The sequence below is a fragment of the Rhinatrema bivittatum genome, chromosome 5 (assembly GCF_901001135.1).
Source record: "Rhinatrema bivittatum chromosome 5, aRhiBiv1.1, whole genome shotgun sequence".
Lineage (NCBI taxonomy): Eukaryota > Metazoa > Chordata > Amphibia > Gymnophiona > Rhinatrematidae > Rhinatrema > Rhinatrema bivittatum.
In genome coordinates this window covers 249,693,873-249,718,965 of record NC_042619.1, presented here as the reverse complement: position 1 = coordinate 249,718,965, position 25,093 = coordinate 249,693,873, and the positions used below count along the sequence as shown (strand labels likewise).

The following is a 25,093-nucleotide window of genomic DNA, read 5'->3' as shown; positions in this document are numbered from 1 at the left end:
CTGAAAATCTCCGTCGGCAAAAGGAGGGGCTCTGCCTTTACTGTGACACTTCTGCACATCGTCTGCAGTTTTGCCCCATCTGTCCGGGAAACTGTAACGCCTGAGCCCGGCGGGGGTCCCGAGCTTGGGCGTAATTCTTTATGGCCCTCAACTCTTGCTTCCTGTATCCCTGGGCATCAAGGCCCACACCTTTGCGACCACTGCTCTCATCAATACCGGAGAGAGCGGTAGTTTCATTACGGACGACATTGTCAAACTCTTGAAGATACCTCTCCAATCCCTAGAGGTGAGTCTTCGTATTGCCTCTATTCAGGGGGAACACCTTCCAAGTCTCATTACGCACCAGACAGTGGCTATCCATCTCACTGTAGGTACCCTCCATGAGGAAGAGACATCCTTCTACGTCCTAAAATGCTCAACCCATATGGTAATCCTGGGGTTACCCTGGCTCCAAATCCATGAACCCCAGTTCGATTGGCAGTCCCTGCAGTTGGTACAGTGGGGCTCAAAGTGCCAAAAAACTTGCCTGCACCCGGTATCCCCCGTGATACCCGTCTTGAAATCAATTACCCTTCCAGGGTTACCTCCGCAGTATTCTAACTTCAGCGATGTGTTTTCTAAGCAGAAAGTGGACACCTTGCCTCCATTACGCAAGTTCAACTGTCCTATTCAACTTCCGCCGGGCACTATGCCTCCCAAAGGCGGAACCTATCCACTGTCCCAGACTGAGTCTCAGTCTATGTCGGAATATATTAAAGAGAATCTAGAGAAAGGTTTTATCCGTCCGTCTGATTCCCCCGCAGGAGCGGGTTCTTCTTCGTGAAGAAAAAGGACAGTGGACTACGTCCCTGTATTGATTACAGGGGCCTCAATGCGATAACTCGTAAGGATCGGTACCCGCTACCCCCTCATTAGCGAACTGTTAGATCCCCGTGAAGGAGCACGAATCTTCTCCAAACTGGACCTGAGAGGTACATACAACTTGGTACGCATCCAACCTGATGACATCTGGAAGACGATGTTTAATACCAGAGACGGCCACTACGAATATGTAGCATTGGAAGACGCTTCAGCCGTCTTCCAACGCGTCATGAATGAAATCTTCCGAGATCTCCTGTACAATTTCATAGTCGTATACCTCGACAGCATTCTGATCTTCTCTAAGGACTTAGAATCCCACCGTGAACCCGTTTGTATCATTTTCCAACATCTACAAGAGAACAATCTGTACATAAAACTGGAGAAATGTTTGAACGGACTTGCTTACCCTTTCTGGGATACATCATCTCTGATAGTAGATTCTCAATGGACCCAGAGAAAATTCAGGGAATCCCGACTGGCCTCAGCCAGTAGGCCTTCCAGCGTTGCAACACTTTCTAGGCTTCACCAATTATTACCGAAGCTTCATTGTGAATTACTCCTCCATCGTTGCCCAACTCACTGCTATGACTAGGAAAGGGGTCAATACCCAAGTTTGGACACCCAAAGCAATTGCTGCCTTCCAGAGGATTAAAGAAGCCTTCAGCTCTGGCCCTTGCCTCTTTCATCCGGATCACAAACGTCCCTTTGTTGTGGAGGTCGATGCCTCAGCAATTGGCGCCGGAGCCATTTTGAGCCAACACTCTCCCACAGGCAAGCTAACTCTTTGCTCGTTCTGTTCTCATAAGTTTTCCCCCACAGAACCAATGTTACACCATGGGTGACCGCGGACTCTTTGCGCTCAAACTAGCACTTCAAGAATGGTGCCCTTGGTTAGAAGGGGAGCAACATAAGTTTACCATCTTCACTGACCACAAGAACCTTGAACATCTCAAAGAGGCTCAACTTTTGAACCCCCGTCAGGCCTGATGGGCTTTAGAACCTTGAACATCTCAAAGAGGCTCAACTTTTGAACCCCCGTCAGGCCTGATGGGCTTTATTCTTTGAAAGGTTTGACTTCTACCTGTGCTTCCGTTCTGGTTCCAAGAACCTGCGCACTGATGCGCTGTCCAGATCATTCAAGCCAGAGGACGTCCCAGAAGTACCTATCTTCATTATCGACCCTGCTTGTATTTCCCTTGCTGCAACTACCACAGTCCCTATTGGGAAGACCGTCATTCCCCGACAGCTACATGAACCGTCTTAAAATGGGCTCATGACACTAAACTGGTAGGCCATCCTGGTCGTGCCAGGACTCTGGAAATGCTGCGAAGGCATGATTGGTGGCCCACGATGGTGCCATATTCACGAAGATGTCCCATTTGCGCCCAGCAAAAGCCACCAAGGGGGAAGCCTTGGGGCTTGCTCCAGCCTCTTCCAGCACCTAGCGAGCCTTGGTCCAGCATTTCGACAGACTTTATTACTGATCTACCTCCTTCCCAGAATAACACAGTGATTTGGGTCGTCATCGACCGCTTCTCAAAAATGGGTCATTTTATCCCTTTGCTGGGCCTTCCTTCAGCCCCGGAAATGGCGAAGCTCTTCCTGAAGAACATCTTTCACCTCCACAGACTCCCCAAGGAGACTGTGTCCGATCGGAGACCACCGTTTGCCGCCAAGTATTGGCATTCCCTGTGTCGAAAGTTCGACATTTCTTTGAGTTATACGTCGGCCTACCATTCCCAGGCCAATGGGCAGGCCGAAAGGACCAATCAGACCTTGAAGACATTCCTACGCTCTTTTTTGTAAATGACCAGCAAAACAAATGGCCAGATCTTCTCCCCTCACTCTAATTTCCCCCTCACTCTTATTTCCTACTTGGCGCGAACCTCAGGGGCATCCCCCTGTGATGACATCACGCTGCCCGGATATTTAAAGCCTACACTGTTTGCTAGCCTTTGAGTTAGCAAGGGGAATTCTAAGGATGGGATTCGCTCTCCGTACCCAGCTACTCTGCCTCCAATCTTCATTGGACTCTTAACGCTAAAGGGGTACTCGCTCCTCGGGGGCCTCACTTGCTTTTCAAGTTGCTATCAGGAAACTGTACTCGCTCCTCGAGGGCCCATGTTCCCTGACTCTCTGCCTGCTCCTACCTTCTCTTCTGCCTGGAAAGATTCGTTCTCTTCAACATCAGTGAGTACTATCATCTTCACCTCAGAGCTGTTCCCTTGAACCAGGTATTCGCTCCTCAAGGGTCTGCCTCCGTTCCAGCCCTAGTGCCATCTTCTACGTGAAACCGCTGTGTGAGTACATTACCTTCAAGCCTCTCAGCTCTCAGGGATCAGGTACTCGCTCCTTGAGAGCCTGCTCTCCCTAGCCTGGGGTTCTCCATACTGGGGCTTTGTGCATATTCCACTGTACTCATTCTCAGTTCTTTCCACTACAGCACTGCTGCCGGAGGAGTCGCTGTTCCAGTGCCTGAGGGATACTAGCCCAGCCAGGCTACTTCTGCTGCTCACCACTGCCACCTCTGGTGGCTTCATCACATTGTCTAATAAAAGATCAATCTCTGTGTTTGTGTGTCCTAAGCTGAGCCTGACCTGTGACCCCCTCATGGGACTCCCCCACCGTGGGCATGGTCAGCTGCCACAGTGTCCAAGGGTCCACCCAAACCTCACTAATTATAACACCTGTAATGTTTGACATGGCAGTATTACGGCAAATGACCTAAAGAACGCCAAAGTCATAATCTGGGATGAAGCTTCAATGGCCCCAGCACATGCAGTAAATGCAGTTGACACACTCTATAAAGAGCTCTTAGCTGAAGATCAAAAGGTTCCCTCTACAAACCCATTTGGAGGTGTGGTCTTTCTTTTCGGTGGAGACTTCAGACAAATTCTCCCCTTTGTTCCACATGGCAGCAGAACCGAAATACTTTCTTCATGCATGAAGAATAGAGACTGTTGGGAAAAATATTCAGGTCCTACACTTACACAAAAACATGCATGCCAATGATGACCCAGCCTTTTCCCATTGGCTTTTACAACTTGGAAATGGAAACCTGCAAGACCCTGAATTACAGGAAGGCATCTTCGAAATTCCTCCAATCTGCATTGCGAATGGATGTATTGTTGATGCTGTCTTTCCTGAGATCATCTAATCAGGAGATGACAGCATTGCTAACCGTGCAATCCTGACTCAAAAAGCCCAGGAGTCACTTGCACTTAATGAAAATATCCTTAGACGAATTAAATCTGAATTGAACTGCTATACCAGCATTGATTCTATTCAGCAAGACAGTGCAAACGCCGAGGAGACAGCAAACTATCCAATGGAGTTTTTGAACAGTTTAACACCTGCAGGTATGCCTCCTCATAGACTTAACTTAAAAGTTGGTGCAGTAGTAATGTTACTATGAAACCTTGACTCAACAAGAGGTATTTGCAATGGCACAAGAATAGTCGTCAAGCAAATGATGTCCAAAGTCATTGACTGTGAAATCCTCACCGGAGCTTTTAAAGGTACCAGGGTATTTATTCCAAGAGTTATTCTTGCCCAGTGACCCTGACCTTCCCTTTACATTAAGATTGTGTTGCGTTCGTGCCTCTTCTCACCCTCACTCCACCCTCTCTACCTTGGGAGCGACTCCCTTCGGCTCTGACGGACAGATACAGCCGCGGCTTCTCCCTGCCTCTTGGTCCTGGTGTCCAAGGGCTGGCTTGACGCTACGGATCCACCATGTTCCTGATGACGTAAGGGCGCGCACTCCAGACTTTGTACCAGCAAGGGCGCGAACCTCGGGGGCATTCCCCCGTAGTGACGTCATCCATTTTCACTTTAAAAGGTCTTTGTTTGCTAACCTCTAACGAGTTAGCAAGGAACTCCAACAGGACTTGCTTCGGCAGTCCACGATACTTGCAACAACGATCTGAGTCAGCGAGGGGAATCTTTCTCCACTGCTTGTCCTTTTCAAACTTACCAGGTGTACCCGCTCTAGGGGGGCTCCGCTCTCTCTTCTTGATTTCAGATTGCCAAGATGGGATCCGGTACTTGCCCCTCGAGGGCCTACGTCCCTGAATACTCAGAAGACTCCTCATTGCCTGGAAGCGATCGCAGATGTGAACACAGTGAGTTCTATTGTATATAGGAATCGGTATTCGCTCCACAAGGGCCTACATTCCTACAGCTCTGAAGACTCCCTTCCGTCCAAGATGTTATTGCAGGTATGGAGATCGAGAGTTATATTGGCAAGATTGCAGATAGGAACCGGTACTCGCTCCACGAGGGCCCATGTTCCTAGAATCCTTTACAGACTCTCTTCTACTCTAGAAGCCATTTCATATACAGCTATTGTGAGTTCTTATTACAAACTGTTTATAGGAACCAGTGCTCGCCTACGGCTCCTGTTCCTGAATATACTGAAGACTCTCTGTGGCATAGAGACCATTGCAGACATCTACTATTGTGAGTGTACCATCTTGTATCCTGTATACCCTGTCTACTCACTACATCTAGTCTCTCTCTACAGCTCAGCAACCCAGAGATTATATTCCAGTATCAGAAGGACTTCAGCCCTGCTGGACATATCGACTCACTACTGCCACCACTGGTGGTTCAGCTTCCAGCTTAATAAAGAACTATTTGTGTTTATTTCATATTCTAGCTTAGCCGGTGGTTCCTCTCAGGATCTCCTCCTGGGGGCGCTGTCATCTGCCATCGGCCCAGGGATTCACCATTTCCTCCAAGTGGTCATTACTTACACTACTGTCACTCTGTGGGAGCCAACCACTACCGACCATTAACGCCGCTTACGGAAGTATTATATAGATACCTAACTCCTCTTTCTATGGGACTTGCCAGCAGCCTATATAACAGAATGCTACTCCGTAGCGGAGGCATGATAGATTGCTATCTCAGTAGCGAAGTACAATATACCTATTGTTAGCTCCTCTCCTCAGAAGAGTATCATTGAACAGACTGCCAACTCCTCTTCCCTGGGGAATTGATCCTTAACAGATTGCTATCTCCTTCCCTTACAGGAGTATCTAACAGCAGTTCGCTAACAGATTACTAACTTCGCCCTCCTGGTGGGGTAAGCACTACAGATAGCTAACTCCTCCCCTCTGGAGGAGCAGATCATGACAGATTACTACTCCTCCCCCTTTCAGGAGAAAAGCAGAACAGATAGCTAACTCTGCCCTCCTGGCGGGTGAGCGATAACAGATTGTTAACTCCTCCCCTCTGGAGGAGGAGAGCGTAACAGACTTAAACAGTTTCCCTTGAGACTTGCTTTTGCTATGACCATCAACAAAAGCCAAGGACAAACACTGGATTCAGTTGGTATTTATTTGCCATCTCCAGTATTCAGTCATGGCCAACTTTACGTTGCATTCTCAAGAACAAAGTCCTTTCAGCAAGTCAAGTAAAGGTCTTAGGAACTGATCAACAAGGTAACTTAAAGAAAGACCATAGAGTTTATACCAAAAATGTCATGTACAAAGAAGTTTTCACCAAATAAATAAACTTTGCCAGCCCTGGCTTTAGCAAATGTGCCTCCACGTCCCTTGCCCTGGGTGAAAACAATTTAGTTTTTACTTTTCAGCTAACACTTCCATAAAGGAGCATATATGTCAATAAAAAGGCTCGCCGCCTGGGCATAGAATGGGTACAATTGCTAGTTTTCTTATGTTGTTCTTATGCTGGTGAAGGGATGACCAAGGGTAGAGGACGTGGTGGAAGTGGTTGTCTCCCTTATACCAAAAGGAAAGGAGAAGACCCAGTGGCCAAGTTAATGTGGGAATTGTGTGAAAACTCTGCCCAGGGAAGGAGTGCGGCCCAATTGTCTTGTCTTTCATTTACAAATGCTCAGAGAAAGGTTTTAAGAGTCTGAGTCGTATGTTCTACTTGTCCATTCGCCTGGGGGTAGTAAGCTGAGGTAAAGTCTAGCTTGATATTGAACTTGTGGCAGAGGGCCTGCCAGTACTTGAAAGTGAACTGGACGTGACGATCTGAGGTGATGTGACATGGCAGCCCATGGAGACGAAAAATGTGCATGGTGAATAGCTTGGCCAGCTCCAGGGTGGATGGTAAGTCTGGGAGTGCAGTGAAATGAGCCATTTTGGAAAAGCAGTCAATCACGACCCAAATGATGCAGTTGCCACTAGAGAGAGGGAGGTCTACCAGAAAGTCGGTAGACAGGTGGGTCCAAGGTTCCTTGGGGGCTGGCAGTGGCTGTAATAGCCCCCAAGGTCGCCTCACCAAGATCTTTTGTCGAGCGCAGGTGGGGCAAGAATCCTCATAGACCTTCACGTGCCGATCCATCTGAGGCCACCAATAGTACTGTTTAAGCAAAATGAGAGTTCGGTCCCGGCCTGGGTGACCCACTACTCAAGAATCGTGGGACCACTCCAGCACACATTGTCAAAGCCTAGCAGGAACCACTGTTTTTCCGGTAGGAATGGTGTGTGAAGCAGCCAGTAACATCCGTGCATGTGTCCAGGGGATCCAGGTTCTCCTCAAGCTCAAAGGACCGTGAAAGGGCGTCTGCTCTGATGTTCTTCACGGTACTTTACCACAAAGTCAAAATGGCAGAAAAATAGGGACCAGCAAGCATGACAAGTGTTCAATCACTGGGCATGACGAAGGTGTTCTAAGTTTTTGTGGTCAGTGTAGACCGTAATAGTGTCTTGTGTCCCTTCTAGCCATTGACGCCTTTCCTTGAAGGCCAATTTTATGGCCAGGAGTTCTTTATCCCTGATGCCATAATTCCTTTCTACAGAAGTGAACTTCTGCGAGAAGTAGGAACAGGGATGGAGGGTCCTTTAGGAGAGAGTTGGCCGAGGACTGCTCCATCTGCGATGGTGGAAGCGTCAACCTCCACGACAAACGGACGAGTGGATCCAGGTGACGAAGACATGGCTCCTGTAAGAAGACCTGCTTCAGCCTGAAGAATGTTGAGATTGCTTCTTCGGGCCACTTCTTGGGGTTAGTACCTTTCTTAGTAAGGGCCGTGAGAGGGGCAACCAGTTGAGAAAAGTTGGGAATAAAATGTCTGTAGAAATTGGCAAAGCCAAGGAATCGCTGTAACGGTCGAAGTCTGGAAGGTTGGGGCCAGTCCTGGATGCAGGCCACTAGGGATGTGAATCGTGTCCTCGATCGTCTTAACGATCGATTTCGGCTGGGAGGGGGAGGGAATCGTATTGTTGCCGTTTGGGGGGGTAAAATATCGTGAAAAATCGTTAAAAATCGTTAAAAATCGAAAAACCGGCACATTAAAACCCCCTAAAACCCACCCCCGACCCTTTAAATTAAATCCCCCACCCAAATAACTTAAATAACCTGCGGGTCCAGCGGCGGTCCGGAACGGCAGCGGTCCGGAACGGGCTCCTGCTCCTGAATCTTGTCGTCTTCAGCCGGCGCCATTTTCCAAAATGGCGCCGAAAAATGGCGGCAGCCATAGACGAAAAAGATTGGACGGCAGGAGGTCCTTCCGGACCCCCGCTGGACTTTTGGCAAGTCTCGTGGGGGTCAGGAGGCCCCCCACAAGCTGGCCAAAAGTTCCTGGAGGTCCAGCGGGGGTCAGGGAGCGATTTCCCGCTGCGAATCGTTTTCGTACGGAAAATGGCGCCGGCAGGAGATCGACTGCAGGAGGTCGTTCAGCGAGGCGCCGGAACCCTCGCTGAATGACCTCCTGCAGTCGATCTCCTGCCGGCGCCATTTTCCGTACGAAAACGATTCGCGGCGGGAAATCGCTCCCTGACCCCCGCTGGACCTCCAGGAACTTTTGGCCAGCTTGTGGGGGGCCTCCTGACCCCCACGAGACTTGCCAAAAGTCCAGCGGGGGTCCGGAAGGACCTCCTGCCGTCCAATCTTTTTCGTCTATGGCCGCTGCCATTTTTCGGCGCCATTTTGGAAAATGGCGCCGGCTGAAGACGACAAGATTGAGGAGCAGGAGCCCGTTCCGGACCGCTGCCGTTCCGGACCGCCGCTGGACCCGCAGGTTATTTAAGTTATTAGGGGGGGGTTCGGGAGGGTGGGGGATTTAATTTAAAGGGTCGGGGGTGGGTTTTAGGGGGTTTTAGTGTGCCAGCTCACGATTCTAACGATTTATAACGATAAATCGTTAGAATCTGTATTGTATTGTGTTCCATAACGGTTTAAGACGATATTAAAATTATCGGACGATAATTTTAATCGTCCTAAAACGATTCACATCCCTACAGGCCACCTTCTTTGGGTCCATGCAGAACCCTGCACTAGAGATAATATACCCAAGGAAGAGGAGAGACTCCCGCTTGAACATACATTTCTCAAGCTTAGCATAGAGTTGATTAGCATGCAGTCGTTGAAGCACCTGTTACACATCCTGTCATTGGGAGAGGAGATCCTTGGAAAAAATAAAGACAGCATCCAAGTAGACCACTATGTTGATGTAAAGGAGATCTCTGAAGATTTCATTCATCACGTGCTGGAATACCGCAGAGGCATTACAGGTACTCGTAGTGGCCATCTAGTGTGTTAAACGCGGTCTTCCACTCATCCCCAGGTTTGATGCGGACCAAGCTGTACGCTCCTTGGAGGTCCAGCTTAGTGAAGATTTTGACCCCTTGTAAGTTATCCAGCAATGCTGCTATGAGGGGTAGAGGATAGCGGTCCTTCTTAGTGATTGCTTTGAGGCCCCGGTAATCGATACAGGGCCAGAGGATGCCATCTTTCTTGGTCACGAAGAAGAACCCCGCTCCTGCCAGAGATGTGGAGGGGCAAATGAAACCTCAATGCAGATTCTCCCTGATGTATTGTGCCATGGCCTCTGTTTCTGGGAGGGACAGAGGATATACTCTCCTGCGCGGATTGACAGTGCCGGGAGGCAAGTTGATGGCACAGTCATAGGGGTGGTGTTCGGGAAGGATCTCTGCCTTTTCCTTCGAGAAGACATCTGAAAAGTCAGCGTACGGTGGAGGCAGGTCCGGAACAGTGGCAGCAAGGAGTACCATAGGAGGTCGTGAGACAGGTTGGAGGCAATCTTGATGGCAGCAGGAACCCCTTTACTAAGTTGGAGGGTCTCCCAATCGATAGTGGGGGACTGCAGTTGCAACCACTGTAAACCAAGGACAACTGGGTGTACAGTCCTCTCAATCACGTGAAAGGTGATTTCCTCCAGGTGCGCAGACCCAAGGGAAGCATGGTCACCATGATTCGTCCCAGGTGGGGGGTCTCCCGAGATCGAGGAGATTACAAGAGGCCGGTCCCGCAGGGTGGTAGGTAACTTCAGGTGTTCCACCAGGTTCTTCATGATGAAGTTTCCTCCTGCTTCAGAATCAATGAGGGACTGATTCTGGAATTCCCAAGCGCATGAGCGAAGACCCACAGGAAGGACGTGTTGGAAAGCAGGATTAGTGAAGCCTAGGACTGCCTCCCCGACGAGTCCTGGGTTCGGGAGTTTCCCGGCTTCTCGGGACACTGGGCAAGGAAGTGACCTTTCCCGACACAATATAGGCTTAAGCCCATCGCCCGACAACGCTGTCTCTCCTCAGGAGTCAGTGGGCTTTGCCCTAGCTGCATGGGCTCATTGGAGTGTACCGGAGCTGAGGCAGTGCTGGTGAGTGGGCGAGAGAAGGATGGTGCCAGCGCGATGGGGTGACACGGAGTCCGCAGTTCTTGGGCTCGCTGCTGGAGATGACGGTCGACCCTTCCGGCCAGGTCAATCAGTTCATCCAAGGACTCCGTAAGGTCCCTGGCCGCCAGCTCATCCTTAATATGTGAGGACAGTCCTTCCAAAAATATGCTCTTCAGACAGTCCTCCCTCCAACCAAGTTCCGTTGCCATGGTGCGGAAGTTTATTATGTAGTCATTAAGGGTCCTTGCCCCCTGGCAAAGGTGCAAGATGTCCGACCCTGTCGCGGCTAGACGACCAGGTTCGTCAAAGGTCTGTTTAAACATCTGGATGAAGCACTGCAGGTCCTGAAGAACTGAGTCCCCATGCTCCCACAGAGGGGAGGCCCATGCCAAGGCCTTCTTGTCAAGGAGGGAAAGAATGAACGTGGTCTTGACGACATCTGTAGAAAATTGTGCCAGCTGCAAGGTGAAGTGCATATAGGAACCCGCGGAACTGCTTGGGGGTCACTGGCATATCTAGGAGGAGCCGGAAGGCGAATGGTGGAGGCCACAGGTGTTGCCTGAAGGGGAAGAGTATTGGTGGGAGCTTCCGAGGCATTAAGGCAGGCGTTTATGTGCTCCAATGATGTCGCCAACATCTCCAGGAACTGCTACTGTTGCTAAAGTTTCTGACCCAGACCTGGTATGGCCTGGAGACCTGAGAGGTCCGCCGGGTCCATGGCCTCAGCAAGCTGTTGTAATGTGGACCCTTAGGCATCCAACATCTAGGCTTCTGACACCCAGGCATCTCAATGCCTAGGCATCCAAAACTTAGGCGTCCCAAAATGAGCACCGTAACAATTTAAGCACACAATAAAACTGTTGCGTCCGTCGCTGCTCGACGCCCTCACTCCGCCCTCTTTACCTCTGTGGCGACTCCCTCCGGGTCTGATGGACGACTGGCTGCCGCAGCATCTCCATTCCGTCTCCCTCCGGCGTCCCCAGACTGGCTCGACATTGCAGATCCGCCATGTTGCCTGAAAACTTAGGGCGCTCGCGCTCTGATTGAAGTACCAGCAAGAGTGCGTACCTCAGGGGCATCCCCCTGAGATGATGTCATCCGCTTCCAATATTTAAAGGTCTCTGATATCACTAACAAACTGACAGGCCGATACAATAAGGAGCGGTAGGAAGAGCTGCGTTAGTGCTGGGCGCACCCGCGGTTGCCGCACGCACAGTCCAGCTCACCTACCGCTCGATACTGTATGTAAATAGCTTGCAAATGCAAGCTGTGTCTAAGAAGCGTCCGTGAAGCATTAGGCCCGCGCAATCCATTTTACTGTATAGAGCACTATACAGTATCCTGGGTGCGCTGGCTTAACGCTTCACGGACACGCTGGTATTTGTCATTTCAAATGTCATTGAAATGACAGGTACCAGGAAGTGGACGGTTCTCTGACGCTCAGGATTGCCAGTCCTCTCTCCCCTCCTCCCGAAGCAAGCAACGAAAGCGGAAAAAAGCGAAAAAGCGAAAAAAAAAATCGGAAAAGCGTAAAAAAAAAAGGAGCAAGAGAGAGAGGGGAGAGAGGACGGGCAATCCTACGCTCGGGATTGCCAGTCCTCTCTCCCCTCCTCACGAAGCAAGGCGCGAAAAGCAGAAGATGAACGCATCGCACGGGCGAAAGCGGCCCCTGTGCATGCAATTGGGCCGCTCAAGATGTGACGTCACATGCCAAATGATTTTTTCCGCTTTCATTGCTTCGGGAGGAGGGGAGAGGACTGGGGCTGCCCCGGAGACCAGCACCCATGGACGCGGCCAGGGCAGGTGAGCGGGGTCTGGGGGAAAGTTTGCCGCCTACCCTTACCCCTGCCTCTAATGCAGGGGTAAGGGTAGGCGGTAAGTTAGCAGGTTAAACGCGCGGCAAAACAGCAGGGTAAAAAAGCAATAGTCGGGGCGCGCGTTACTGTATGGGAGGGAATAGCTAATTCGATCGTTTACATGTAATATACATGCCGCGGGCGGAAGGGGTTACCAGGTGATTTAAGGACGCGGTAAGAGTAGGTTAAAGGGGATAGGGTATCGCGGGTTGGACTAACATGGCCGAAAAGTGGGTAGAAAGTGGGTTAGGAGCAGGGTAACCGCGGCCGCACTTTACTGTATTGACCTGAGAGTTAGCAAGGAAGGGGATTGCTTCCGCTTCACCTCCCAAGCTACTCTGCCTCCTCGGATTTACCAGTGGTACCCGCTCCTCGGGAGCCTCACTCTTTTCTTTATTTCAGATTACGATAGGAACCGGTACTTGCTCCTCGAGGGCCCATGTTCCTGGACACTCTGAAGATTCTCTACTGCCTGGAAGCTATCGCTGCTACAAACAATTGTGAGTTACCATTGCTCTCTCAGAGCTTTCCCTGGAACCAGGTACTCGCTCCTCGAGGGCCTAAACCTTTCCAGCTCCTGAGCTTCCTTGAGACCTTACGTGAGTTTTGTCATCTAGTTCTGTTTATGAACTCTGCCTACTCTGCCTACTCACTTTCTACAGTTTCTCAACAGCTCAGCCATCCTGGATCGCTGTTCCAGTACCTGAGGGACTATAGCCCTGCCGGGCATATCAGCTCACTACTGCCACCTCTGGTGGTTTCAAAAACCTATTTCCTAAAAGTACTAATGTGTGTCTGTCTCCATACTCAAGCCTAGTTGATGGTCCCTCTCGGGATATCCTCCCGGGGGAGTGGTCATCTGCCACAGGCCCAGGGATCCACCCACTACTATATCAGAATTACAGATGCTAACTCCTAGCACCAAATCCTGAACAGATTGCTAAACTCCTCCCTCTTCAGGATCCCGCAACACAGATTCATTACAGATTGTTCCTTCTATCTGACTGCTCTGCCCATCCAGCATCAGATCAATAAATGATTGCTAACTCCACAGTCTAACTACATCAGATTCCTAACAAAAACTTGTGCACACAGGTATGCGTGCGACCACTTAAAGCGCCACTTAACTTAGACGCACCGAATACAAGGCCCGACTAAGCGTCCAAAAACTGGATGCACAACCTGGATGCACAGCTAGATGCACATGCCGAACCGACAAGCCTGTAGCAGGGAGCCTTAGAAAGCGCGCAAAACGCTGTTTCGGTGCGCAGCAAAAATGCCTCAGAGTGGGGCCTAGCCTACAGAGGCTGCTCAATCGCCAGGCTACCCACGTCCCTCGACCTCCCACGGAGCACGACAAACATCAAAACAGCGAACTGAGAATGGAGACCAGAAGGAGGAAGCCCTACACTACCAGGGATTCCTTTTCCATCTCTGTAAATATATATATATTTTTTTATATATATATATATATATATATTTTTTTTTTTTTATTTTTTTTTTTAATACATACCTGAGCTCAGCCTTACCTGGCTGAGCACAGAGATGGTCTCCGGCTAAAGGGGAGACGGCATATAACGTCATCGCCACACTTGGCTTCCTGCACCTGCTGCCTTTCAGCCGCTTAAGCAGCTAAGTCCACGCTGGCCGAAAAAAACAGTTTCTGGACCAAGGAACTCATTTAGGGAACCATGGAAATCACCTCAGGAATTCTCAATTGGGAGAGGGACCTTTTGGTATCACCACAGAAGAGTGGGGCGAATATAATATCCTTAATTCTCCTTTTTCAAAATGAAGCAATCCCCAGAAAGGAATTGCATGTCCCCCAACTACTGGAGATAGAGAACATAAGAACATAAGAAAATGCCATACTGGGTCAGACCAAGGGTCCATCAAGCCCAGCATCCTGTTTCCAACAGTGGCCAATCCAGGCCAAAAGAACCTGGCAAGTACCCAAAAACTAAGTCTATTCCATGTTACCATTGCTAATGGCAGTGGCTATTCTCTAAGTGAACTTAATAGCAGGTAATAGACTTCTCCTCCAAGAACTTATCCAATCCTTTTTTAAACACAGCTATACTAACTGCACTAACCACGTCCTCTGGCAACAAATTCCACAGTTTAATTGTGCGTTGAGTAAAAAAGAACTTTCTCCGATTAGTTTTAAATGTGCCCCAATCTAACTTCATGGAGTGCCCCCCTAGTCTTTCTACTATCCGAAAGAGTAAATAACCGATTCACATCTACCCGTTCTAGACCTCTCATGATTTTAAACACCTCTATCATATCCCCCCTCAGTCGTCTCTTCTCCAAGCTGAAAAGTCCTAACCTCTTTAGTCTTTCCTCATAGGGGAGTTGTTCCATTCCACTTATCATTTTGGTAGCCCTTCTCTGTACCTTCTCCATCGCAATATCTTTTTTGAGATGCGGCGACCAGAATTGTACACAGTATTCAAGGTGCGGTCTCACCATGGAGCGATACAGAGGCATTATGACATTTTCTGTTTTATTCACCATTCCCTTTCTAATAATTCCCAACATTCTGTTTGCTTTTTTGACTGCCGCAGCACACTGAACCGACGATTTCAATGTGTTATCCACTATGACACCTAGATCTCTTTCTTGGGTTGTAGCACCTAATATGGAACCCAACATTGTGTAATTATTGCATGTGTTATTTTTCCCTATATGCATCACCTTGCACTTATCCACATTAAATTTCATCTGCCATTTGGATGCCCAATTTTCCAGTCTCACAAGGTCTTCCTGCAATTTATCACAATCTGCTTGTGTTTTAACTACTCTGAACAATTTTGTGTCATCTGCAAATTTGATTATCTCACTCGTCGTATTTCTTTCCAGATCATTTATAAATATATTAAAAAGTAAGGGTCCCAATACAGATCCCTGAGGCACTCCACTGTCCACTCCCTTCCACTGAGAAAATTGTCCATTTAATCCTACTCTCTGTTTCCTGTCTTTTAGCTAGTTTGCAATGCATGAAAGGACATCGCCACCTATCCCATGACTTTTTACTTTTCCTAGAAGCCTCTCATGAGGAACTTCGTCAAACGCCTTCTGAAAATCCAAGTATACTATATTTACCGGTTCACCTTTATCCACATGTTTATTAACTCCTTCAAAAAAGTGAAGCAGATTTGTGAGGCAAGACTTGCCCTGGGTAAAGCCATGCTGACTTTGTTCCATTAAACCATGTCTTTCTTTTTTTTTTTCCATTTAATGTTTTTATTGAAACTTTCACAATATCAGAATCACAAGGCAACTAGCATAATAACAGGGATATAACAAAGCAGTGAAAACAGTGTATACAGCTCTACAAAAGGAAAGGTATATCCAAGCGCAACACATAATACCAAAGCACGCCCTGTGATACAGAACATAAATCCTCTATTTTTCTCCTTCCCTTCCCCCCTCCCCCCATCTCCATACACACTGCCAGAATGAAAATTGGGTCAAATAAATGAAACTAAGAACAACCACCATAGCCTCCTCAAAGAATATGGAATCACCCTATACTTGAAGTGGTGTATTGGAACAGGACGGGTCAGTAGCTTGGGTGATTTTCCAACTGATATATGGTTGCCATATCTTGTCAAATTTAAATGTACATTTGTGCTTGAAGGCTGTTATCTTAGACAATAAATAAATCTTGTCCACTTTCTGTTGTATGAATGCTTTTGTGGGTACTCTGGGATCCTTCCAAGTCCGTGCAATCTCCAGACGGGTAGCTAACAGAATATGGTGAGCCATCTTATTAAAATCCTCTGGCAAGCCCACAAACTTTCGCCCAAGCAACGCCTGCGCCGGGCCAATATCGGATATGCCAGGTATCATATCCTTCAGTCCAGCCGGCCCCGGTACCCAAAAGCTCAACCCACGGAGAACGAGGGATGGTATTGGTGAAGTGCCAGCCGGCCTCCGGCCTTCAGCCCACTCCGCCTACCGACGGTGGGGACCCGTAGGATCCCTCCTACAGGTAGCATCAACCCCACCTCGGCCCAAGGGTCCACCTCCAGTGCAACATCAATTCAGACAATTGACCAAAACAGCCATGATGTTATTATAACGGAAGACATGGATTGATAATTATATGATGGAATGCAATAATGTATATATAAAATACTTATATTCCACCTATGACATAAGTCATGCTAAACAGATTACACTGAATTATATAACATTCAAATAAAAACCAGACTAAACAAACATATGATCTTGCCTTAATGGAACAAAGTCAGCATGGCTTTACCCAGGGCAAGTCTTGCCTCACAAATCTGTTTCACTTTTTTGAAGGCGTTAATAAACACGTGGATAAAGGTGAACCGGTAGATGTAGTATACTTGGATTTTCAGAAGGCGTTTGGCTTCTAGGAAAAGTAAAAAGTCATGGGATAGGTGGTGATGTCCTTTCGTGGATTGCAAACTGGCTAAAAGACAGGAAACAGAGAGTAGGATTAAATGGACAATTTTCTCAATGGAAGGGAGTGGACAGTGGAGTGCCTCAGGGATCTGTATTGGGACCCTTACTTTTCAAAATAGGGAGGAGGAATAGCCTAGTGGTTAGAGCAGTGGACTATGAACCAGAAGACCAAGGTTCAAGCCCTGCTGTCACTCCTTGTGACCTTGGGCAAGTCACTTTACCCTACATTGCCTTAGGTACAAAAACTTAGATTGTAAGCCCTCTGGAGATAGAGAAATACCTACAGTACCTGAATGTAAACCAGTATGATATCTCAATTGAGAACAAATGTTGGTATATAAAAACAATAAATAAAAAAAATAAATATATTTATAAATGATCTGGAAAGAAATACAATGAGTGAGATAATCAAATTTGCAGATGACACAAAATTATTCAGAGTGGGTAAATCACAAGCAGATTGTGATAAATTGCAGGAGGAACTTGTGAGACTGGAAAATTGGGCATCCAAATGGCAGATGAAATTTAATGTGGATAAGTGCAAGGTGACCCATGCTATAATTACACAATGTTGGGTTCCATATTAGGTGCTAGAACCCAAGAAAGAGATCTAGGCATCATAGTGGATAACACATTGAAATCATCGGTTCAGTGTGCTGCAGCAGTCAAAAAAGCAAACAGAATGTTGGGAATTATTAAAGGGAATGGTGAATAAAACGGAAAATGTCATAATGCTTCTGTATCGCTCCATGGTGAGACCGCACCTTGAATACTGTGTACAATTCTGGTCACCGCATCTCAAAAAAGATAATTCCGATGGAGAAGGTACAGAGAAGGGCTACCAAAATGATAAGGGGAATGGAACAGCTCCCCTATGAGGAAAGACTAAAGAGGTTAGGACTTTTCAGCTTGGAGATGTTTAAAATTATGAGAGGTCTAGAACAGATAGATGTGAATCGGTTATTTATTTACTCTTTCGGATAGTAGAAAGACTAGGGGGCACTCCATGAAGTTAGCATGGGGTACATTTAAAACTAATCGGAGAAAGTTCTTTTTTACTCAACTCACAATTAAACTCTGGAATTTGATGCCAGAGGATGTGGTTAGTGCAGTTAGTATAGCGGTGTTTAAAAAAGGATTGGATAAGTTCTTGGAGGAGAAGTCCATTACATGTTATTAAGTTCACTTAGAGAATAGCCACTGCCATTAGCAATGGTAACATGGAACAGACTTAGTTTTTGGGTACTTGCCAGGTTCTTATGGCCTGGATTGGCCACTGTTGGAAACAGGATGCTGGGCTTGATGGACCCTTGGTCTGACCCAGTATGGCATTTCTTATGTTATTATGCCTTAATATTTAGCACTTAAAAAATGGATTAGTGATTTGCTTTATTTATAGAGATGATTAAATTACCCATATTTATTGTACCAGATATTTGGACATACAGCTATTCATTTCATTTAAACATCCAATCTGGGGTTTGAGAGTTCAATTTTCAGTAAACTAGGGATAACTTACACTTCCAGCGCATCTTCTTTCAGAAGCTTTGCTGGAAGTGCCAGAAGCAGTACCTTGCTCCCAGCAGGGAATTATAAGTTTCAGGGGAACAAGAAGTAGTCTGGGCGGAGGCAGAGGGTGGCCAGTCTACTATTTATTCGCAATAGGTGGGTGCAAGTAAGGTCTGGGGTGGGATTGCCATTTCTTTTTAAAAAGATTAGGAAAAAGGGAGTTAGGAGGGGTCCCATACCACAAACCTTGAAATAATTTTTTTTTTCAATCGGTGGCAATGTGGGTGATGTCACTGGCCCCTTTATGTCTTATTTTTTTTTATTTCAAATCACTACTTACTCAGATAATTTAAAAACATAACTGGTTATATTCAAATATAGGCAGCTAAGATTGAAGTTATTCGGCTCATGTAACTGGATAACTTTATGCTAGTATATTCAGTGGAATGTTTATCCTGTTGAATATACAAGACAAATTATTCCAGTTAATTGTAGCTGAATAACTTGTCCATCAAACGGCCTACTGAATGTTGGCCTCAAAATGAGTTTTTAGAAAAATGTAAAAAAAACTACATCTTGTTTACTAAATCTATGTAAAATAGTTCATGTTCTCACCTGTTCTATAGAAAAATGCAATAATGCAGTTTCGATTTGCTGCATTATTCTTTGAATATTTTAATCATAAACTGAGGAAGTTAAAAACAGAAAAGCTAATTAAGTAACACAATTATGCAGCAGTAATGTAAAAGCAGTTTCTCCTTATAGCAAGTTCTTCTAGATATCAGGACACAGCGACTTCAGAGAAGAGCTCTTTTGGCTCTTATCTCACAATAACTTGACTCTGCAAATTACCCTGAAAACATTATAAAGGGCTTTAAAATCACTCTGCAATAGACAATATTCAAATTTATGGCAAATGTTTTTTTAAACACTTTTAAATGGTAGCAAAGGCATCTTTGCTGTTTCACAACTCAAGAGTAATGACAGTCTTGAGAGCTCTAGCACAAGCTGGAGTGGGTACCAATTTCTCAAGCCCAGTGCATCGCTGTCTCTAGCAATGGAGTCTGAAGCATTTGTTTCTGTCTAATCTCACTAGAGTTTCTTTTAATGGAAATGAAGAAAGTAGTAGAAGAAGAAAAGCATATAGGAAGCTGACATTGAAAAATACATGTTTTCAATATTGTTCTTGCTGGGGATAATTTTTAAATGAATTTACATGCATAAATCCCAGTTTATGCATGTAAACCAGCTTTTGAAACTTACGCAGGGGGTATGCAGGGGAAAGTATGCATGTAACTCAATTACAAATATACTTTTCCCTGTACTTATAATAGGCATTCCAGGGGGGTAGAGTTGGAGAAGGGAAAGCAAATGTGCATACTTTTGATTTTCGAAAATATAAGAATATACATGCAGATAGTTACATCTCCTCCAGAGCAGGTATGTGTATGTGTACATGCATATTGAGACAACCTGTGAATTTTCAAAGTGGATATGCATTAGGAATATGCAGAGGGAAAATATACATTTAAGTTTGTTGTTTTGCTTTGAGGTCACCTCAGTTTGTTTCATTAATTTTAGAATGAAAAAGGAGAAATTATTATTTACCTGATAATTTTCTTTAATTAGAACAGGTGGATCTAAAACTTTTATGCACCTCTACCAGCAGATGGAGACGGAGCTAAACTGACATCACAGTATATATACCCCTGTAGTGATATCAGCCTGCCAGTATTCTCTGCAAAAGCCAACTGTGGACAAACTAACAAAACTTGATTATTAACAGACAACCATTACAGCTAGGAAAAAAACACTGAGTGCAGACAAAGAGTGTAATAACACTAGTTTAAGAACTGGAGTAACACTTACCAGTAACCCTTGGAACACACAGCCACGAAGGAGGATAATAGCACAAACATCTGGCAGCCAAAGGTGGGAAGGTGGATCCACCTGTCCTTCTTAAAGAAAAGGAAATTATCAGGTAAGTAGTAGTTTCTCCTTTCTTAGCATACGGACAGGTGGATCCAAAACCAGTGGGATGTACCAAAGCTACTCCCGAACAAGGTGGGAGTCTGCCCGCAGTCCGATCAACACCGCACGCGCAAAGGTTGTGTTCTCCCGAACCTGCACATCCAGGTGGTAATGCCTGGAAAAGGTGTGTAAGGAAGACCACATCACAGCTCGGCAAATGTTGATGGGAGATAGGAATCTAACCTCCGCCCATGACACTGCCTGAGCCCTAGTGAAATGAGCCCTAACCTGACTAGGTAACGGCTGCTCAGCATCCTCATACGTGGCTGTGACTACCTCCTTAATCCAGTGGTCTATCGTAGCCTGCGACGCTGGCTCACCTTATTTACTTCCACCGTGGAGTACAAACAGGTGATCTGTCTTCCTGAAAAGTTTAGAAACTTCCAAATACCTCAAGATATGCCTCTTTTGACATCCAAGGGCCGTAACAGACGATATTCCTCCGCATCTCTTTCCCTGTCCAGAGACAGCAGGGAAATTGACTGATTTAAGTGAAAATCCGAGACCACTTTTGGCAAAAAGGAAGGAACAGTACAGAGATGTATCGCCCCCGGAGTCACCTGTAAAAATGGCTCCCGACAAGACAAAGCCTGCAGTTCGGATAATTTACGTGCAGAACAAACTGCCACAAGAAACACCTTTTTCAAGGTCAGTAACCTAAAGGAAAGGCTAGGCATTGTCAAAAAGTGGGGCCTGCCAAAAAATCCAAGACTAGATTAAGACTCCACAAAGGCACTGGTAACTGCAAGGGAGGACAAAGATGCTTCACTCCTTTTCAGAAATGGGCCTCATCTGGGTGAGCCAACAAGGGTTCACCATTCACCTGACCTCGGAAACAGGCTAAAGCTGCCACCTGTACCTTTAATTAATTAAGAGTGAACCCTTTAATCAATCCATCCTGCAACAATTCCAAAATGAGCAGAATCTTAACTGAATGAGGAGGAACCTCTCAATGTTCACACCAAACCTCAAACACTCGCCAGATCTGCACATAGGCTAATCGTCGGCTCAGTGTGCTGCAGCAGTCAAAAAAGCAAACAGAATGTTAGGAATTATTAGGAAGGGAATGGTTAATAAAACCAAAAATGTCATAATGCCTCTATATCGCTCCACGGTGAGACCGCACCTTGAATACTGTGTACAATTCTGGTCGCCGCATCTGAAAAAAGATACAGTTGCGATGGAGAAGGTACAGAATGTTAGGAATTATTAGGAAGGGAATGGTTAATAAAACGGAAAATGTCATAATGTCTCTGTATGGCTTCATGGTAAGCCTGCACCTTGAGTACTGTGTACAATTCTGATTGCCGCATCTCAAAAAAGATATAGTTGCGATGGAAAAGGTACAGAGAAGGGCAACCAAAATGATAAAGGGGATGGAACAGCTCCCCTATGAGGAAAGGCTGAAGAGGTTAGGGCTGTTCAGCTTGAAGAAGAGACAGCTGAGGGGGGATATGATAGAGGTCTTTAAGATCATGAGAGGTCTTGAATGAGTAGATGTGACTCGGTTATTTACACTTTTGAATAATAGAAGGACTAGGGGGCATTCCATGAAGTTAGCAAGTAGCACATTTAAGAATAATCGGAGAAAATTCTTTTTCATTCAACGCACAATAAAGCTCTGGAATTTGTTGCCAGAGGATGTGGTTAGTGCAGTTAGGGCCTCATTTTCTAAAGTATCACAGGCCTGCGATACTTTAGAAAAATGCGGTAATGAGGGGTGGGGGGCCGAAACGGGGGGGGGGGCGGTCCTGCGCTAGCTGGCAGCGATCGCACCTCAGCGGTGAGATCGCTGCCGGCATCGCGCCCAATAACTCCACCATAGAAGGTGTAGTTATTGGGCACGAAATAGGCAACGAAAAGGCCCTTACCTTTTCACTGTCCGCGCCGTCGTTGCAGAATCGGCCCCGGTGGCACCCCGACTCCTCCTCTTCCGGGGCCGACTCCGCCCCGATGTGGGTAGGGCAGGCGTGTGCTACCGTCGCTAGCTATAGCAGGCTTGCGCTGTTAGCGCAAGCCTGCGATAGCCTTGGAAAATAAGGTCCTTAGTGTAGCTGGGTTCAAAAAAGGTTTGGATAAGTTCTTGGAGGAGAAGTCCATTAACAGCTATTAATCAAGTTTACTTAGGGAATAGCCACTGATATTAATTGCATCAGTAGCATGGGATCTTCTTAGTGTTTGGATAATTGCCAGGTTCTTGTGGCCTGGTTTGGCCTCTGTTGGAAACAGGATGCTGGGCTTGATGGACCCTTGGTCTGACCCAGCATAGCAATTTCTTATGTTCTTATATTCTTAAGGAAGTTATTTCCTTCATGTGGCCACTTTCAGGAACTGAGGAATACTGATGATGGCTGATTGACAGATTCTTTATTATATATCAATGGGGAACTCACCCCTTAGATAGCCATCTTGAATAATGATGTCAAATCCCCAGTCTCACAGTTTTAACTGAAAATGTATTTGTTTTTTGACTTTATGTCTTGTCTGTCTCTTCTGTCTAGATTATGAGTTCAAATGAGCAGGAATTGTCTCTTATGTGCTTCTGTATAGCGCTGCATGCACCTGGTAGCACTATACAAATGATTAGTAATAATGATAATAACACCTCAATGCTTTAAGGCATGAGAATGGGGCTCCATAGGCTACGTCTTTTCTCACTGTATAAGGATGCCTTTATGCATTCCTTTTCCTAATAGGCTCAAGCTTCAGCTTGAAATAAAAAGATGAACAAAAATTAGGTGTAACTCTGCCTAGAACTTTGCTAGAGGGTTCCTGATCTCTAGAGTCATCCAGAGTTCATTGAGCTATGTCTACAGAGCTCTTGCAAGCTGCAAGCATCCTTTCTGTTAAGGAGCAGTTGGAGGGGAATTTTGTCAGTGTCATCTAAGGTTGAGTGATGGAGGGGGATAGATAGGGTTGTGATAGTGGGAGGAACATTTCCCCAAAGAGGCTGGATTTTGCTTAGAGTCTATTTAAGAGGCTTATACAGGCCTCTTTAGAGAGAGAATCTGGGGAGCTTTAGGAAGTGTGAGGACTCTTGAGGATTCTCAGAAACTAGAGAAAAGCATGTTAGTAAATCCAGAAACTGGATAAAGATTTCTAAAAGCCAACCAAAGTGAAGGACCCTTGAAGTCAAGGAGTGAAACTCCCTGCTGGTGAAGCTCCAGGAAAAGGTTTACTTTGGAACATGCTACCCCGAAGGCATTGCTGCTGAATATTGATTTGCTGGCTCTCATTCTCAAAGAAGCTGATTTGAAGAGTGAGGATTTATGAGTGTATTTATTGTTTGGACTGAATCCAGTTATCTACTTGAAGATTTTGCCTAAATATTCAGACTGCTTGTTTTGGATTTATAATAAACTTCTATTTTGAAACCAAGCTCAGGTGTGGACCTTGGACTTTGATGGAATTTGGTAAGTCTTCCCCTGGGTCTCCCAGAAACTTCTCTGGTCCCCAACTAGTGATCCCTGGAGGACTGAGACTGATCCTGGAGTTGCAGCAGGGTGGCTAACCATTTCTGCATCTATGAAGGATGAGAATTGGTTCATGACGCCTCTCTATCAGCAGAGGCCCTCAGTGTGCCTCATTACTAGTCTTGCCAAGCTCCTTCTCACTGCCCTTACCACACCCAAGTCCCAGCCCTATGTAAACCTGTCTTGTCATAGTAGCCTTGTCTTCTCATGGTGTCTCACTTGACTCTGTGACCTGACACTTATTCCTGTCTTGCTTTGTAGCCTATGGGCCTTTTCCCTTACCTTGCCTTGCAGTCTTTGGGCCTTTTGTCTCTTGACTTGAGTTGAGGCCCTCGGACTTATCCTGCCTTGTTTTCTGTTTTGAGGCCTCTGGCCTACTCTCTCGTGTATCCTGCCCTGGGGCTTTTAGGTCTATTCCGTCTGTTCCAGCCTAGTTGCCTTTGGGCTTCTATGTTCTTTGTTTGGTGTTTCCTTAGTCTGCCTTGTTGGTCTTGTCCTGTCTGTTCCAGTATCCAGTCTTGCTTGTACCAGAGTCCTGTCCTTGCCTTGTCTCACTCTTGTCTTGTCTAGTTCCAGGTCCTGTCCAGTACCAAGCCTTGCCTTGTCTGCCAAGCCCTGCCTGCCTGCTTTTTCCTGACTGTCTTTGACTGCAGCCTTGTCTGCAGCCTGATTTTGTCTAAGCCTTGTCTGTGTGGACTCACCATTATGATTTACTGCCATTGCAGAGAACTACTGGCTCACAGAATTCAAGGGCTCACCCTTCAGGGAAGAGGGGCTGAGTAGATGGAAGACTGGCCCTTGTCTTGTCCCGAGTCCTGCCTTGCAATGCCATGCTGCTCCCCAGAAGGGTTTCCCCAGACTCCAGGGCCCGTAACAAAAAGTAGCCCTGGTGAGAGAGGGGGTTACATAGGGTAATATCTGCACTAACACCAACGAGAGTGACAGCTCAGGAAAAAAGAAACCCAGTACACTTACATTTATGTCTGTGACCAACCAGTGCCTCCAGCTCCGGTATTTCGGGTCAGCACGGTTTGGGGCATCTGGATCCACCATAACCAGCACATACTTTTTATCCTAGAAAACAACAAATATTGTAAAATTTGAGTCCAACTCCATATAATTTAGCATATGCAAACCTCTGTATGCAACCAGGATTATTGTACTTGCTCTATCTCAATAACATGATGGTGGAGTTTTTTTTCTTTTCTACCCGTTATTTAATATCTGTTTATTGTTTTATACAGTAATACAATTGGAATAAAAACACACAAGAATACAACATTTTGACATACTTATTGCCTAGGAATATT

At 46.4% G+C, this 25,093-nt stretch overlaps 1 protein-coding gene across 2 annotated transcripts in view; it reads right to left on the bottom strand.

Moving 5' to 3' along the window:
• PEBP4 (phosphatidylethanolamine binding protein 4) overlaps window positions 1-25,093 on the bottom strand; it is an 846,886-nt gene that overhangs the window by 577,921 nt on the left and 243,872 nt on the right. For both annotated transcript variants that reach the window (XM_029603777.1, XM_029603776.1), the window contains exon 4: window positions 24,759-24,857. In XM_029603777.1, the coding sequence (XP_029459637.1) occupies window positions 24,759-24,857 (99 nt within the window). The remainder of the gene's footprint in view (window positions 1-24,758; window positions 24,858-25,093) is intronic.